The sequence below is a fragment of the Barbatula barbatula genome (assembly GCF_947034865.1).
Source record: "Barbatula barbatula genome assembly, chromosome: 8".
NCBI lineage: Eukaryota > Metazoa > Chordata > Actinopteri > Cypriniformes > Nemacheilidae > Barbatula > Barbatula barbatula.
Window position 1 is genome coordinate 4,542,896 of NC_136771.1, and position 16,755 is coordinate 4,559,650.

Consider the following 16,755-nt stretch of genomic DNA (forward strand, 5'->3'; position numbering starts at 1 on the left):
CACATACATCTGAAAATCCAACAACAACCCAAGAAAGCAGTACACATATACTGACCTCAGAAAAAATGCTAACAACTGGTGAACCAGCAACACTCACATCTAAATTCAGAGAGACAACAATTTCAAATGAATCTGTAACAGATACTACACCTGCGACAACTACACCAAGTGAGTCAACAAGCATGAGGAATCCTGCACATACATCTGAAAATCCAACAACAACCCAAGAAAGCAGTACACATATACTGACCTCAGAAAAAATACTAACAACTGGTGAACCAGCAACACTCACATCTAAATTCAGAGAGACAACAATTTCAAATGAATCTGTAACAGATACTACACCTGCGACAACTACACCAAGTGAGTCAACAAGCATGAGGAATCCTGCACATACATCTGAAAATCCAACAACAACCCAAGAAAGCAGTACACATATACTGACCTCAGAAAAAATGCTAACAACTGGTGAACCAGCAACACTCACATCTAAATTCAGAGAGACAACAATTTCAAATGAATCTGTAACAGATACTACACCTGCGACAACTACACCAAGTGAGTCAACAAGCATGAGGAATCCTGCACATACATCTGAAAATCCAACAATGACCCAAGAAAGCAGTACACATATACTGACCTCAGAAAAAATACTAACAACTGGTGAACCAGCAACACTCACATCTAAATTCAGAGACACAACAATTTCAAATGAATCTGTAACAGATACTACACCTGTGACAACTACACCAAGTGAGTCAACAAGCAAGAGGAATCCTGCACATACATCTGAAAATCCAACAACAACCCAAGAAAGCAGTAACCATATACTGACCTCAGAAAAAATACTAACAACTGGTAAACCAGCAACACCCACATCTAAATTCAGAGAGACAACAATTTCAAATGAATCTGTAACCGATACTACACCTGCGACAACTACACCAAGTGAGTCAACAAGCAAGAGGAATCCTGCACAAACATCTGAAAATCCAACAACAACCCAAGAAAGCAGTACACATATACTGACCTCAGAAAAAATACTAACAACTGGTGAACCAGCAACACTCACATCTAAATTCAGAGAGACAACAATTTCAAATGATTCTTTAACTGATACTACACCTGCGACAACTACACCAAGTGAGTCAACAAGCATGAGGAATCCTCCACATTCATCTGAAAACCCGACAATGACCCAACAAACCACTACACTTTTTCTAACCTCAGAAAACAAACCAGTGACAGGTGAGACATCTACAACCATGACATATCTTACACGTACATCTGAAAACCCATCGACAATTCAACAAACCAAAACTCTCATACCAACCTCAGAAAAAATATCAAGAACTGGTGAACCATTGACAACAATTTCACCTGAAACAGTCAAAACTCCTGGATATGTCACAACCACCAAAGCTATATCAACAAGGCCATCAACAATGAAAGGACTCTCTCCAGATGTAACAACTGAAAGGCAAATAACAATTCAACAAAGTAGTGACCTGCTGCCAACAACCTCATCAACTGTTCAGACAAGGACTGGTGAGCTATCAACATCTACAGCTAAAGAGACAACAATTTTTAATGAAACTGTAACAGATACTACAACTACAGCAACTACATTAAAGGAGTCTACAACCCAACAAACAAGCATGACAAATCCACCAAACACATCTGAAAAACCAACAGCAACCCAACGAAAAACTACACTTACACTAACAGAAAATATATCAACAACTCATGAGTATTCAACAGCCATGTCCACAACAACTAATGATATTGAAACTACTCTACCTCTGTCAACACGGAAAACTACAATCAAAAGCCTTTCTCCACATACGACAACTGAAAGTCCAAAAACAACAAATCAAAAAAGCAGTGTAATGTTGCCAACAACATCAGCAACTGCTCATACAATGACTGCACCGATGCTGTCAACGGTGCAATCAACAATCAAGAGCTTTTCTCTAGATATCAGGACTGAGAGTGAAGTAACAACACATCAACAAAGCAGCGACCTGTTGCCAAAAACCTCATTAACAACCACAGTCAAGGAGTCCACTCTTTTGACTGAACCGGTAACAACTTCTGGGCCTGAAACAACCATATCACCAAAGTCTACAATACAATCAACAAGCAAGAGGAATCCTGCACAAACATCTGAAAATCCAACAACAACCCAAGAAAGCAGTACACATATACTGACCTCAGAAAAAATACTAACAACTGGTGAACCAGCAACACCCACATCTAAATTCAGAGAGACAACAATTTCAAATGAATCTGTAACCGATACTACACCTGCGACAACTACACCAAGTGAGTCAACAAGCATGAGGAATCCTCCACATTCATCTGAAAACCCGACAATGACCCAACAAACCACTACACTTTTTCTAACCTCAGAAAACAAACCAGTGACAGGAGAGACATCTACAACCATGACATATCTTACACGTACATCTGAAAACCCATCGACAATTCAACAAACCAAAACTCTCATACCAACCTCAGAAAAAATATCAAGAACTGGTGAACCATTGACAACAATTTCACCTGAAACAGTCAAAACTCCTGGATATTTAACAACCACCAAAGCTATATCAACAAGGCCATCAACAATGAAAGGACTCTCTCCAGATGTAACAACTGAAAGGCAAATAACAATTCAACAAAGTAGTGACCTGCTGCCAACAACCTCATCAACTGTTCAGACAAGGACTGGTGAGCTATCAACATCTACAGCTAAAGAGACAACAATTTTTAATGAAACTGTAACAGATACTACAACTACAGCAACTACATTAAAGGAGTCTACAACCCAACAAACAAGCATGACAAATCCACCAAACACATCTGAAAAACCAACAGCAACCCAACGAAAAACTACACTTACACTAACAGAAAATATATCAACAACTCATGAGTATTCAACAGCCATGTCCACAACAACTAATGATATTGAAACTACTCTACCTCTGTCAACACGGAAAACTACAATCAAAAGCCTTTCTCCACATACGACAACTGAAAGTCCAAAAACAACAAATCAAAAAAGCAGTGTAATGTTGCCAACAACCTCAGCAACTGCTCATACAATGACTGCACCGATGCTGTCAACGGTGCAATCAACAATCAAGAGCTTTTCTCTAGATATCAGGACTGAGAGTGAAGTAACAACACATCAACAAAGCAGCGACCAGTTGCCAAAAACCTCATTAACAACCACAGTCAAGGAGTCCACTCTTTTGACTGAACCGGTAACAACTTCTGGGCCTGAAACAACCATATCACCAAAGTCTACAATACAATCAACAAGCAAGAGGAATCCTGCACAAACATCTGAAAACCCAACAACAACCCAAGAAAGTAATACACATATACTGACCTCAGAAAAAATACTAACAACTGGTGAACCAGCAACACTGACATCTAAATTCAGAGAGACAACAATTTCAAATGAATCTGTAACAGATACTACACCTGCGACAACTACACCAAGTGAGTCAACAAGCATGAGGAATCCTGCACATACATCTGAAAATCCAACAACAACCCAAGAAAGTAATACACATATACTGACCTCAGAAAAAATACTAACAACTGGTGAACCAGCAACACCCACATCTAAATTCAGAGATACAACAATTTCAAATGAATCTGTAACAGATACTACACCGGTGACAACTACACCAAGTGAGTCAACAAGCATGAGGAATCCTGCACATACATCTGAAAATCCAACAACAACCCAAGAAAGTAATACACATATACTGACCTCAGAAAAAATACTAACAACTGGTGAACCAGCAACACCCACATCTAAATTCAGAGAGACAACAATTTCAAATGAATCTGTAACAGATACTACACCTGTGACAACTACACCAAGTGAATCAACAAGCATGAGGAATCCTGCACATACATCTGAAAATCCAACAACAACCCAAGAAAGTAATACACATATACTGACCTCAGAAAAAATACTAACAACTGGTGAACCAGCAACACCCACATCTAAATTCAGAGAGACAACAATTTCAAATGAATCTGTAACAGATACTACACCTGTGACAACTACACCAAGTGAGTCAACAAGCAAGAGGAATCCTCCACATTCATCTGAAAACCCGACAATGACCCAACAAACCACTACACTTTTTCTAACCTCAGAAAACAAACCAGTGACAGGTGAGACATCTACAACCATGACATATCTTACACGTACATCTGAAAACCTATCGACAATTCAACAAACCAAAACTCTCATACCAACCTCAGAAAAAATATCAAGAACTGGATTGACAACAATTTCACCTGAAACAGTCAAAACCCCTGGATATGTAACAACCACCAAAGCTATATCAACAAGGCCATCAACAATGAAAGGTCTCTCTCCAGATGTAACAACTGAAAGGCAAATAACAATTCAACAAAGTAGTGACCTGCTGCCAACAACCTCATCAACTGTTCAGACAAGGACTGGTGAGCTATCAACATCTACAGCTAAAGAGACAACAATTTTTAATGAAACTGTAACAGATACTACAACTACAGCAACTACATTAAAGGAGTCTACAACCCAACAAACAAGCATGACAAATCCACCAAACACATCTGAAAAACCAACAGCAACCCAACGAAAAACTACACTTACACTAACAGAAAATATATCAACAACTCATGAGTATTCAACAGCCATGTCCACAACAACTAATGAATTTGAAACTACTCTACCTCTGTCAACACGGAAAACTACAATCAAAAGCCTTTCTCCACATACGACAACTGAAAGTCCAAAAACAACAAATCAAAAAAGCAGTGTAATGTTGCCAACAACCTCAGCAACTGCTCATACAATGACTGCACCGATGCTGTCAACGATGCAATCAACAATCAAGAGCTTTTCTCTAGATATTAGGACTGAGAGTGAAGTAACAACACATCAACAAAGCAGTGACCTGTTGCCAAAAACCTCATTAACAACCACAGTCAATGAGTCCACTCTTTTGACTGAACCGGTAACAACTTCTGGGCCTGAAACAACCATATCACCAAAGTCTACAATACAATCAACAAGCAAGAGGAATCCTGCACATACATCTGAAAATCCAACAACAACCCAAGAAAGTAATACACATATACTGACCTCAGAAAAAATACTAACAACTGGTGAACCAGCAACACCCACATCTAAATTCAGAGAGACAACAATTTCAAATGAATCTGTAACAGATACTACACCTGCGACAACTACACCAAGTGAGTCAACAAGCATGAGGAATCCTGCACATACATCTGAAAATCCAACAACAACCCAAGAAAGCAGTACACATATACTGACCTCAGAAAAAATACTAACAACTGGTGAACCAGCAACGCTCACATCTAAATTCAGAGAGACAACAATTTCAAATGAATCTGTAACAGATACTACACCTGTGACAACTACACCAAGTGAGTCAACAAGCAAGAGGAATCCTCCACATTCATCTGAAAACCCGACAATGACCCAACAAACCACTACACTTTTTCTAACCTCAGAAAACAAACCAGTGACAGGTGAGACATCTACAACCATGACATATCTTACACATACATCTGAAAACCCATCGACAATTCAACAAACCACAACTTTCATACCAACCTCAGAAAAAATATCAAGAACCGGTGAACCATCAACTTTTACTTTGACAACAATTTCACCTGAAACCACACAAGCTATATCAACAAGGCCATCAACAATGAAAGGACTCTCTTCAGATGTTACAACTGAAAGTCAGACAACAACAAATACACAAAGCAGTGAACTGTTCCCAACAACCTCAGTGACTGCTCAGACAATGACTGGTGAGCCATCAACATCCACATTCAAAGAAACAACATTTTTTACTGAATCAGTAACATCTACTGGACCGGAAACAAGAACACTACCTAAGTCTACAACGCAGTTAACAAGCAAGAGGACCCCTGCACATACATCTGAAAATCCAACCACAACCCAACAAAGTAGCACACATATACTAACCTCGCAAAAAATACCAACATCTGGTGAACTATCAACACATATGTTGACAACTACTTCAACTGAAACAGTCAGAACCATCGTATCTGAAACTAGGCAATCAACAATGAAAAGCCTTTCTCCAGATATAACGACTGAAAGGCCAATAGTCACGAAACAACAAAGCAGTGTAACACAACCAACAACGATAAGGAATCATTCACATACATCTGAAAAACCAACAACAACCCAACACAGAACTACAATTGTTCAAACTTCAAAAAATAAACCAGCCACACCAACAACACTCATTCCAACCTCAAATTCTGTTACAATTTATGGATTTAAAAGAACTACACCAGTACTGTCAACAAGTCAATCAACAATCAAAAGCCTTTCTCCAGATGTTACAACTGAAAGTCAAATAACAACAAATCAACAAAGCAGTTACCTGTTTCCAACAACCACAGCATTCGCTCAAACTAGGACTGTTGAGCCATCAACATATACAGTGGAGACAACAAGAACTAAATGGAATTCAAAAACTACATATGCTCCATCAACAATATATTCAACAGGCAAAACAACTTCTGCAGATATGTCAAAGTATATGTCAACTAATCAACAAAGCAGTGTCATTTTGCCAACAACCTCAGCAACTGTTCAGACCAGGACTGGTGAGCCTTCAACTTATACAGTCAAGGAGACACCAATTTTCACTGAACCAATTAATGCTACTTCACCTGTGACTAGAGTTACAGCTTTTACACCTATAACTCCAATAACAGACACTACACCTGTAATAACCCTACCTAGGTCAACAAAACAATCAACAAGCATGAGGAATTCTGTTCACTCACCCAAAAATCCAACAACATCCCAACAAAAGACTACACTTTTAACGACCTCAGAAAAAAAAGCAACAATTGCTCAGACAAGGACTGGTGTGCTACCAACATCTACGGTCAAGGCAACAACAGTTTTCATTGAGTCAATTAATACTACTAGAGCCACAACACTTCCTGAGTCAACAACTCAACCATCAAGCCAATTGAATACTACACATAAACCATCCACTCCAGGCAATACACTTTTACCAACCTCAACAAATATTTCACAGACTGGTGAGCCACGAACATCAACACTCATGAAGACAAATTCACGTAAAGTAGTCACAACTAATGAATTTAAAACAACTACATCACGTCTGTCAACAAGGCTATCAACAATTTTAAATATAACGAATAAAAGTCAAATAACAACAACTGGTCTATCAATATCTACGCTCAAAGAGCAAAGAACTTCGACTAAACCATATACTAATACTAGACATACAACAACTAGACTTTCCAAGTCAACAACGCTACCAGTATCTAAAAATCCAACATCAAGCCACATCAACAGAACCGTAACCTCTGAAAACATACCAACAATAAATAGATCTGGAACAACTATACTAGCTGTGTCAAAAATACCATCAACAACAACAATAAGCAATTTTTCTCATACATCTATAGCTAAAACGTTAACAAGGATTGGAATTACAAAAAGTACTGAGGCTGATATAACAAAACAACCTACAAACACCAGTCTGTCAGCACCCACAAGAACTAAATCTTCAACTACACCAACAAATAAGCCAATAGCACATCAGACGTCACACTCACTGTCTGTCAAAACAACCAAGAGGAAAACAACAGGTACAGCTTTGAAAATTACAGCGAAAACAACAAGAAGGAGCACTTCAACCACCAAAGGAAAACAACTGACAACCAAAACTGTAAGAAAAACAACGACAAAAAAACCAACAACCTTAGCACCACTGAATCCACCCACAGCAGGAGAGGGATTTATTTTTGTAAGGTTTCGAATATTGCGGATATTCATTGAAGATTATTATGACAAAACATCTTCTGCTTACAAAATACTGGAAAGAAATGTAACAACTGAGGTAAATTTCGTCTTGTGCAAACTTTCGAAACATTTTAGATTTAAATAAAAAAGAAAATTGATATCCTTCCTGTTATATGCAAACAAAATAATTCGTCCTGTTTCTATCTTCTTGATGCTTGTTCAGCTTAACCGGGGCTACAAATATAAATACCCACAAACGTTTCTGAGATGCATCATCATCAGTGTTTGGTGAGAAAAAAATCATTACTATGTCATTACTTTAATTGTCATAACTGTAAATTTGTCGTACTATACTGTTAGAGTACCCTTTTTCTTACATACAGTATGTTTTTTTGATTTTTTAAAGTAATTTTATAACCGTTTCACACATTGAGGTCACTACAGTGCACACCTATAAAAACAAGATGAAAAAGATGTCAGTGCCGCGACGAGAAAACAACATATCTGTGTGTTTCTCCTCAGCACATTTCAGTTTGACTGTCAGTGTTCACATTGAGGGTAGAAAGACAGCCTATAGCTTTGTTACAGAGATTTGTACATTTAAGTGTAAAATGCAGTGTGCAGCTTCCCATTACCTAAACAACCACATCGGTTACAACCAAAGTATTACTGCAATAATGGGAATCGCTGGATTTGGGTTAATAACTGTCCAAAACATTTCAAGCTGAAGGTTAGTGGGGAATCATCAGCTACAAGTTAAAGTAGACCGTAGAACGCACAGTTATACACAACCGGCAAATTACTGTAAATAAATCTGACCAATGGAACGACAATGGTGCAATTGAATATGAGTGTGACTTTTTTGGCCACTCATATATTTCGCTACTCAATGTTGTATAAAAATACATGATTAATTAACATTATTAATTCACACATTTACATCTATGCATTTGGCAGACTTTTTCAACCAAAGCAACATACATTGCATTACACTAACCGTTATACATTTGTTTCTAAATATGTGCAATCCCCAGGGATCTAACCCATGAACTTGCTCTAACCACTGAGCCACAGGAAAGTAACAGCACCTTTCTATTTTATTTTTAGGCCTGGCTCTGTTGGTCTAACATCTCAGCTGATTTTCAAAAACCAGAGCGTTGTTCCAAACATAACAGATGTAAGGGAGTCCTTGAGAGAAACTGTTAATACATCCATTGTCTTTTTAGACATCGTGCCATCAAGTATTGTGGCTTGTGAGTATCAATTTTTATTTTAACACACACTACAATCTAAACACACGATTGATACAGATCGATTTTTGGACCATTTTATAAAATATTATAAAATTTAAAATATGTAAAATATTTGCTTCAAAAAGTACTTATGAATAATCACTTTTTTATACAAATATTAACTATGTAACCCATAATATGCTGAAAATATTCTTTATGCAGATCATCAATATCTCGTCACAACCACCATGGCTTCCAAATTCACAACACCACTGACAAGCAGCCAATCTTCGACAAAGGTTACATCTGGCACCGCAACGGAAAGGAGCAGACCCATTGATGTGGTCATTTTTCTTCTACCTATCACCCTCATCAATTTATTTTTGCTAGAACTAAAATTGTTGTAATTCTACCTATGCTAATATAATTTATCATAATATTTATTTTATAATCTTAATATTAAAATGTTAATGTTTATATATTACCCTTAATATATTATAAACGCAAATGTAACACATTAAATAAGAGATTCACAATAAATTCAGCAAACATGTCATCTTCAAGAATCTCCCAATTGTAGTTGTACGATTGACATTCATCTTTTTAAGGTGTTTTTTAAAAGAAAACTGTACAATGGAAAAAAACATTTGAAAAGCTTTCTTTAAATATAACAATTTAATTTATAATTGTCCAACTGACTCATAATTCAATCAAAGTGGCTTCATCTGTGTCTTTTTTTAAGTTTAGGTAAAAGACCTGTCTTTTTCGATAAAGCTTTTAACAACCCTTTCTTTTATTTTCATAGTGTGTTGTTATTTTCCGTTGCTATATTGGCTATATTCTTTTCTTTTTAGATTAAATTTGTCATTTGCCTTCTATGTTGTTTTCTCCCTTTGTTGTGTAGTGCTCAACTCCTGTTGTTGTTAAAAGTGCTATAATAAATTGTAATTAACATTATAATATTTAAAAATGAAAAAAAAGATTTTTGATGAGATTTGATGAAATCAAATTCTTCATGCATGAGATGTTAATCAATGTATTGTAAAATGTCTGTAAAATGATTTAATTAAACAGATGGTTCTGCACGCATCTAAGTAAATTAAGTATTATTATATTGCTAAACTACATTTTCTACATTTAAAGTTAATGTGGAGAACAAGGATTTAACATATGTATATGGTACAACATTTATTCATGTAAATTATAAATAAAAGGGGCATATTTCAGGGTATTTCGAGATCTTGATTGCATTTTAGTGGTACACTGTAACAAGAGTTGACTCATTGTTTTTACACATTTTAACTATATTGTTCACTGCTGTCACTCTACGATACCCTCTGATTGGTCAAGCTGACCCTTGTTGTGATTGGTCACCGGCTTAGAGAGTGTGGTCAATGTTTCGCCCCTTACCGTGTTTGCAAGTTCATTGTCTGTTGTGATTGGTCTCTAATACTGCTTCAACAATAACTGGTGAGCCACTGCCGTTTACATCATCGGCAAGATCACCATAGGAACACTGAACTTGTATGAAGTACAGGCTTAAGGTTGTCTGCAGAAACAAAGCTAAAAACCCAACAACAAAATATAAAATTACCCAGTGCGAATAAAACTCCACTACTATTCAAACAACTAATCTGGAGGCATCAGTGTCTACAATGAAAGGAACAACACATTCAACTGAACAAGTCATGACCACTAGGCTGCATAAAATAACTGAAAGTATTACATCACAATTAACATCCCTTCTGCAATTTAGAAACTTAGAAAATGTGAGTTTAACTGCATCAGTAAGATTCAAAACATCACTCAGTTTAATAATCAGAAAAACGGGGCTTGTGCGTCTTAAGGAATAATGCTCTGAATGTGTTACAGTTGGTACCTTTATCTCAAATGCTGTTGTCGTTGTACAATTATTATAAAATACATCAAATGCCAATTCCAAAAAACTGAGCCTTATCCAATAACATGTATGTTTTCTGAACATTCTATTGCTGGTTTTATAGATTAGTGTCACGTAGTTAAATTTTTTAATTAATTTGCTTGATTTACATATCGTTTTTTCTAGAAATCAAGCCTTGTAATGGCCTATGTAATGTAAATGGCCTATATTTATGTCTATCCGAGTTAGTTTGGGCTCCAAACATAACAGGCACAGAGCTTATTTGGTGTGAAATTGTATGTCCAATGCTTCTTTATATAGTGATCATATAATTAATCTTCCATTTACTATGTTGTCCTTTTTTGAAGATACTTCTTTTCCAACTTCTAACAATTCTAAGCCTCCAGCATAGTCCATTTCCACAGCCGGTTTCGCAGGTGAACAAGAATTCTGTATTTTTATACTATATAAAGTATACAAAAATACACCCCTTGCCTGTTTTTGCTGTTAAAACCAACACGTGCTGAATGGTATCAGTGATTTATTTTTGTGTGTCCTACTGCCACCTCTTGTGATGTTTTCCTAGTGATGCAGTCCTGCGCTCAGAGTGCATTCACAAAGTACAAAATAGAGAACATGAGTTCATTATGGTAGCTTGGTTAAAATAAACCTTTATATGTCCAAATATCAAAGTCAATTTCTCATAATCACTCAATTTCCAAAAACGATGTAGTATTACACATAAACGGTCTCATCCCCTCCAAACTCACCCACAATAAGTAGAGCCAGGAATGTTTCGTAACACAAACAGTAATGTTTTGAGGGTATCACATAGCAGTGTTTACAATCTTCTGTAAATAAACAAAAATGGCATACAGGTTTCTCACACAATAAAAAGGTCTTTCTACAAAGTTCACATAACCTTTAAATTACTTCAAATACAACTCCGAAAACGTATAGTATAAAATGTTTAATTCTCAAACCAACAAACAACCAGAATTAACAGAAGGACTCCCGCACAAATCCCCCGGAGCGATAAAATAGTTAGACAAATGGAGGATCTTATGAAAATAAAATTGGCGGTTTCTCTTCCACCGTCACAGAAACAACACTGAGACGCAGGCAGGGAGAGCTGGACAACATCCACTTCAGCATATATACGGCTCATCTGGACTGCTCAACTAGAGAAAGAGATACAAAGTAATTACAAATCGTACTGATAAATAAAAAAAAACCAGACTATTTGCATTTGAGAGAAACAAGTGAACTTCAACAAAAACAATTGAAAGAATGCTCATCATTTTTGGCACTTACTGTAAGTGGAGATGTCAATCTCCTCGGGCAACTCTGCTACGTTGACTTCAAAACGGTCCTGCACATCATTCAGGATCTTTGCGTCGGTTTCATCCGATACAAAGGTGACGGCCAAACCTTTTGTGCCAAATCTACCAGCACGGGCAACCTAAAGATGATAAAATAACCATTGTCATACAAATTACTGACAATTGGAAGAGGACTTGGTACAATTGTTATTTTGAAAACCAGTTGAACACTACTAGAATGTGATATACACAATATAACGTTAAAATGAAACTAAAACAACATGTCAGATTATTTACAAAGGTACAGGTGACTCAGAGTTACATGACAAGATTTAAACAACTTCATCTGCCCAAAAATGTAAGTGTTGCAGGGAATTAAAATGGTGTGCAAAAGTGTTTTCTGGTTCTTTGTTGGATGGTCATATGGCTATTCAATGTGAAGTAAAAGACTAGTATATTTACCCGATGCAGATATGTGTCAGAGTCCTCAGGCATGTCATAGTTGAAAACAATGTTAACACGCTCAATATCCATCCCACGACCAAACAGATTAGTAGCCACCAGGATCCTCCTTTGGAAATCTTTAAACTGTTGATACCGAGATAATCTGTGGGAGAGAGAATATGGTAAACAATAACTATTTTACTCTTGTGATAGTTAATTGATCCTACAAGTTTCCCCAAACACTTTCGCCCTCCATTGGTTGGACAAACTGCTTTGAGCATCACAATGGTAGGAAAGCAAATATTTTTTCATTCGCTCGTACGCATGGTCATGTGACAATGAAACCCATGTCTCACCTCTCTTCCTGAGCCATGCCTCGATGGATCGCAATGGCAGGGAAATTCTGTTCAACCAGCAGCTGAGATAGAGCCACACAACGGGCAACAGACTTCACGAAAATCACCACCTACAATATGCAAAAAAAGTTCAAGTTGTCGTGGTTTAGCATAAAAATCATCAAATTGCTGACTCCAGGTAGGCAATATAAACTGTGAAATGACATCACCTGGTTGAACTCAAGAACATCGAGTAGGTCAAACAGTTTGCGGTTCTTCTCGCTGTCCTTCAGTTTGACGTAGTATTGCTGAAGACCATGAAGGGTGAGTTTTGTCTCATCGTCAACAAAGACCTCCATTGGCTGAAAGAAAAAACAATCTGTAACTAGTAAATGCTGCCTGATGTGCATTGATATTGTATAGACAACTATCCAGAAAAACTGGTTAAATCAGTTTAACGTTTGAAGACAGAATGTAAAAGCAGGATTACTCACATCTTGCATGAACTTGCGACAAACCGGCCGGATCTCTTTGCTCAGCGTGGCGCTGAACATCATGCATTGCTTCTCATGAGGCGTCAGTCTGAAGATATCCTGAACATCTCGTCTCATATCTAACAAACAATCATGCACAGAATTTGATTTCTATCATATTTTGAATAACAATACTAATACTGTGCAAACACATTCTTTCAATCATAAGCTTTATGCTTAAATGGTTGAAAACCTGAATAACTAGAGTAACTTCAGTAATGTACCAACAATATTTACATTGTTACCCTTTTAAAATTGTCATCTTCAATAGCTTTAGTTATGTGCTAACAAACTATAATTACAGAAATGTGGCTAGGGATAGCTCCTATCTATTATAAAATACAGAACACAGTTATTATATAGGCCAATTTGAAGTCAGAACAAACAAAACAATACACACCCAGCTGCTCCAGCATCTTGTCACACTCATCCAAAACAAAGTGCTTGACGTTTTTGAGGTTAAGTGTCTTGTTGCGAATGAGGGCCAGGATCCTTCCTGGTGTTCCCACCACGATGTGAGGGCAGTTCTTCTTCAAAACATCTTCGTCGTTCTTTACGGACAAGCCGCCGAAAAACACAGCGCACTTAACAGTGGACATGTACTTTGAGAATCGCTCATACTCTTTACTGATCTGGAAGGCCAGCTCACGCGTGTGGCACATAACCAACACGGACACCTGATGAGAAAACAATCATGAAGTTACGAAGCTTGGTTAGTGTTCAAATGCCATCCTTAAAGTTTAGATCCCGAAAAAGATGAAAGTCTACCGATACATATCCTCACAAGTATAAAAGACCATTTTCATCTTTCTCAATGCTCACATACAACAGCACAGAGATGTTAGGACAACTGCTCTGGTACACAATATTTGGTAACACTTCAGTATTTGGTAATACTTCAGTATATACACCCCTAATCCTACCCAGTACCTAAACCTACAAACTACCTTTATAACCATTAATAAAGAGAAGAGTTTATTGGGGAAACGGTCATAATTAATGGTTTGTTAATAGCGAGAATTGCCCCCTATAATGAACTGTGAACCAATATTTTTATACATGCACAGTATTGTTGTTCAATATTTCATAAAATTGTGTTAGAGATTGTAAGATATCTAGGTTTTGGTTTGGAACACACACCTGCCCATCAACTGGCTCGATCTGTTGTAGTGTGGCGAGCACGAAAACAGCTGTTTTTCCCATTCCAGACTTTGCCTGGCATAGGATGTCCATACCCAAGATGGCTTGAGGAATGCACTCATGTTGGACTGAGGAAGATAAACAAAAAATATTCATTAAGGTGATTCACACCCACTTCAAATAATTGACCGGCTCTTTAAAACTTATAATGAACATTCGAAGTGAATCCTCACCCTCAGATGGATGTTCAAAACCACAGTCGACAATGGCGCGGAGAAGTTCTGGTTTTAGGAGGAAATCTCGGAACCCAGAGCTGTGAATGGAGACGTAGGAGCCCTTCACCTCCTTCTTACCGGCAGGCACGGCACTGTCTACGGCGGTCTGCGGCTCCTCATCCTCTTCGTAGTCCAAAAGCTCGTTGTCAACATCGTTTTCGGCCATGATTACTTTGGTTGAAAGAATAAAGAAACATAAAAAACAGGAATCTATACAATGTACAGAACACCAGTATTAAAATACTATAAACCAGGCCGATATATTATTGCCAATAAATTATAAATAACTTCCTTTGGTTAAACCACTTGAGGCTGCCAGCTACTTAGTTAAAATACAGTACAGTTCTGTCTTTGTCATGTTCATTCACTCACTGCTATTAGCAAAACATTGTTGATGTTATAGATACATTATGTAGATATTATTTATGAATGTGAAAATTATAGGGACAAAAGCATATTGTTTGAATCAGACTGCTTTCTGTCTTGAAACCTGTTAGACTTGTGGCTATTACGAACAATTTCTGGGTTGCTCTGGAAGCACATCTATAATTTGTTCATTAAATAAAAATGATACCAGAAAAGTGTAAAAGTTAAAGAATATCTAACTAGTGTAAAGTAGCATTGGTACATGATTTTCAGGTAAAAGAGAACTAACGTTGCCTTGTTTTCTGCAGTGAATGTTTTCAAATAAAGTAGTTGACCACTTTTTGCCTTTTTGTTTCGGTCTCCGTAAATGTTATATTAATATTTAGATACAGAAAATCGACCAACATATCTGTTATCGGCTTCCAATGTCAAAGAATTATCAGTTATTGGCCAAATTTTACACATCGGTGCATCCCTGCGAATCCTGTAGAGTAAAACCTGTCGCGAATGAGCCGATCGCTCAGCGTGTCTAAACAAAAGAGACGCCATTCATTGTATCAGCCAAACCTTCTGACTTAAACGAGAGCTTCAGAGTTTACAGCGTTTACAGTTGCATATACATTACACATGAAAACGAAATCACGCGATAAGCACGAATTTCGTTATCGTTTATAAATCGATTTCGTTATCTGGATTTGAGAGTGTCGTAGGCTGCGCTGCACGACCATAAACGCGACATCTCTACTACTGTCCATTTCTTCAAAACGTACTTGTAATAATTATTTTAATATATAACCTGTGTGACTAATCATGCGTCATAACAAAGCAATGCTAAAACAAACAAAATAAAAGACAGTTTACCTTTAGATGTTAGTGCTGAACGTCGCCACTTGCAAATCGTGTGGTTAGGCCCTAAAGTCTTTTAGCTCTTCCCGGATGTACAAACCGAGCGTTCCTATTGGTCGAATTCAAAGTCAATAACGCCGTAGACTGTGCGCATGCGTGCAGCTGCTACACGTCAATGTGCGTGGATGTTTTGTGGGCGGGCTTACAAGCATACATTTATGTGTCCACGCGAGGGCACCACATTAATATCGATTTGGCGCATCCTGTGGCAAAAGTGGGATATAAATGTTACGGTTTGATTTAAGCAAGATACCTTTAATAAGACAATTATAGAAAAAGCTTTTATTTAATTTGATGTTGTAAATATAATTGGAAAAGCGTTCATTAATAGTATAAACAGAATGTAACATAGGTGCATTGCCACTATTCTTGTTGTCCCAAACTTTTGGACCTCACTGTATATTTAAGAATTCAGTCAAATTTAGTCAGAGGGAATAAAGAATATTTTTTTAAGTGACA

General features: G+C 37.2%; 1 protein-coding gene across 1 annotated transcript; it reads right to left on the reverse strand.

Moving 5' to 3' along the window:
* Nucleotides 1-11,271: 11,271 nt before the first annotated feature.
* ddx39aa (DEAD (Asp-Glu-Ala-Asp) box polypeptide 39Aa) lies at nucleotides 11,272-16,369 on the reverse strand. Its single transcript, XM_079462448.1, has 10 exons — nucleotides 16,252-16,369; nucleotides 14,983-15,195; nucleotides 14,750-14,877; nucleotides 14,010-14,286; nucleotides 13,571-13,689; nucleotides 13,307-13,438; nucleotides 13,098-13,207; nucleotides 12,760-12,904; nucleotides 12,290-12,437; nucleotides 11,272-12,156 (listed from the first exon to the last, which is right to left on the reverse strand). Exons 2-10 carry the CDS (start codon nucleotides 15,188-15,190, stop codon nucleotides 12,140-12,142), a joined length of 1,284 nt encoding a protein of 427 aa, XP_079318574.1. The 5' UTR covers nucleotides 15,191-15,195; nucleotides 16,252-16,369; the 3' UTR covers nucleotides 11,272-12,139.
* Nucleotides 16,370-16,755: the final 386 nt, after the last annotated feature.

Bases quoted from the DNA above. Each gene is read 5' to 3' on its own strand.
- ddx39aa (XM_079462448.1), bottom strand. From the start codon at position 15,190: ATGGCCGAAAACGATGTTGACAACGAGCTTTTGGACTACGAAGAGGAT. The intron at 14,878-14,982 runs GTGAGGATTCAC...TATCTTCCTCAG, and splicing joins TTTTGAACATCCATCTGAGG to TCCAACATGAGTGCATTCCT. The intron at 13,439-13,570 runs GTGAGTAATCCT...TTTTTCTTTCAG, and splicing joins GTCGCAAGTTCATGCAAGAT to CCAATGGAGGTCTTTGTTGA.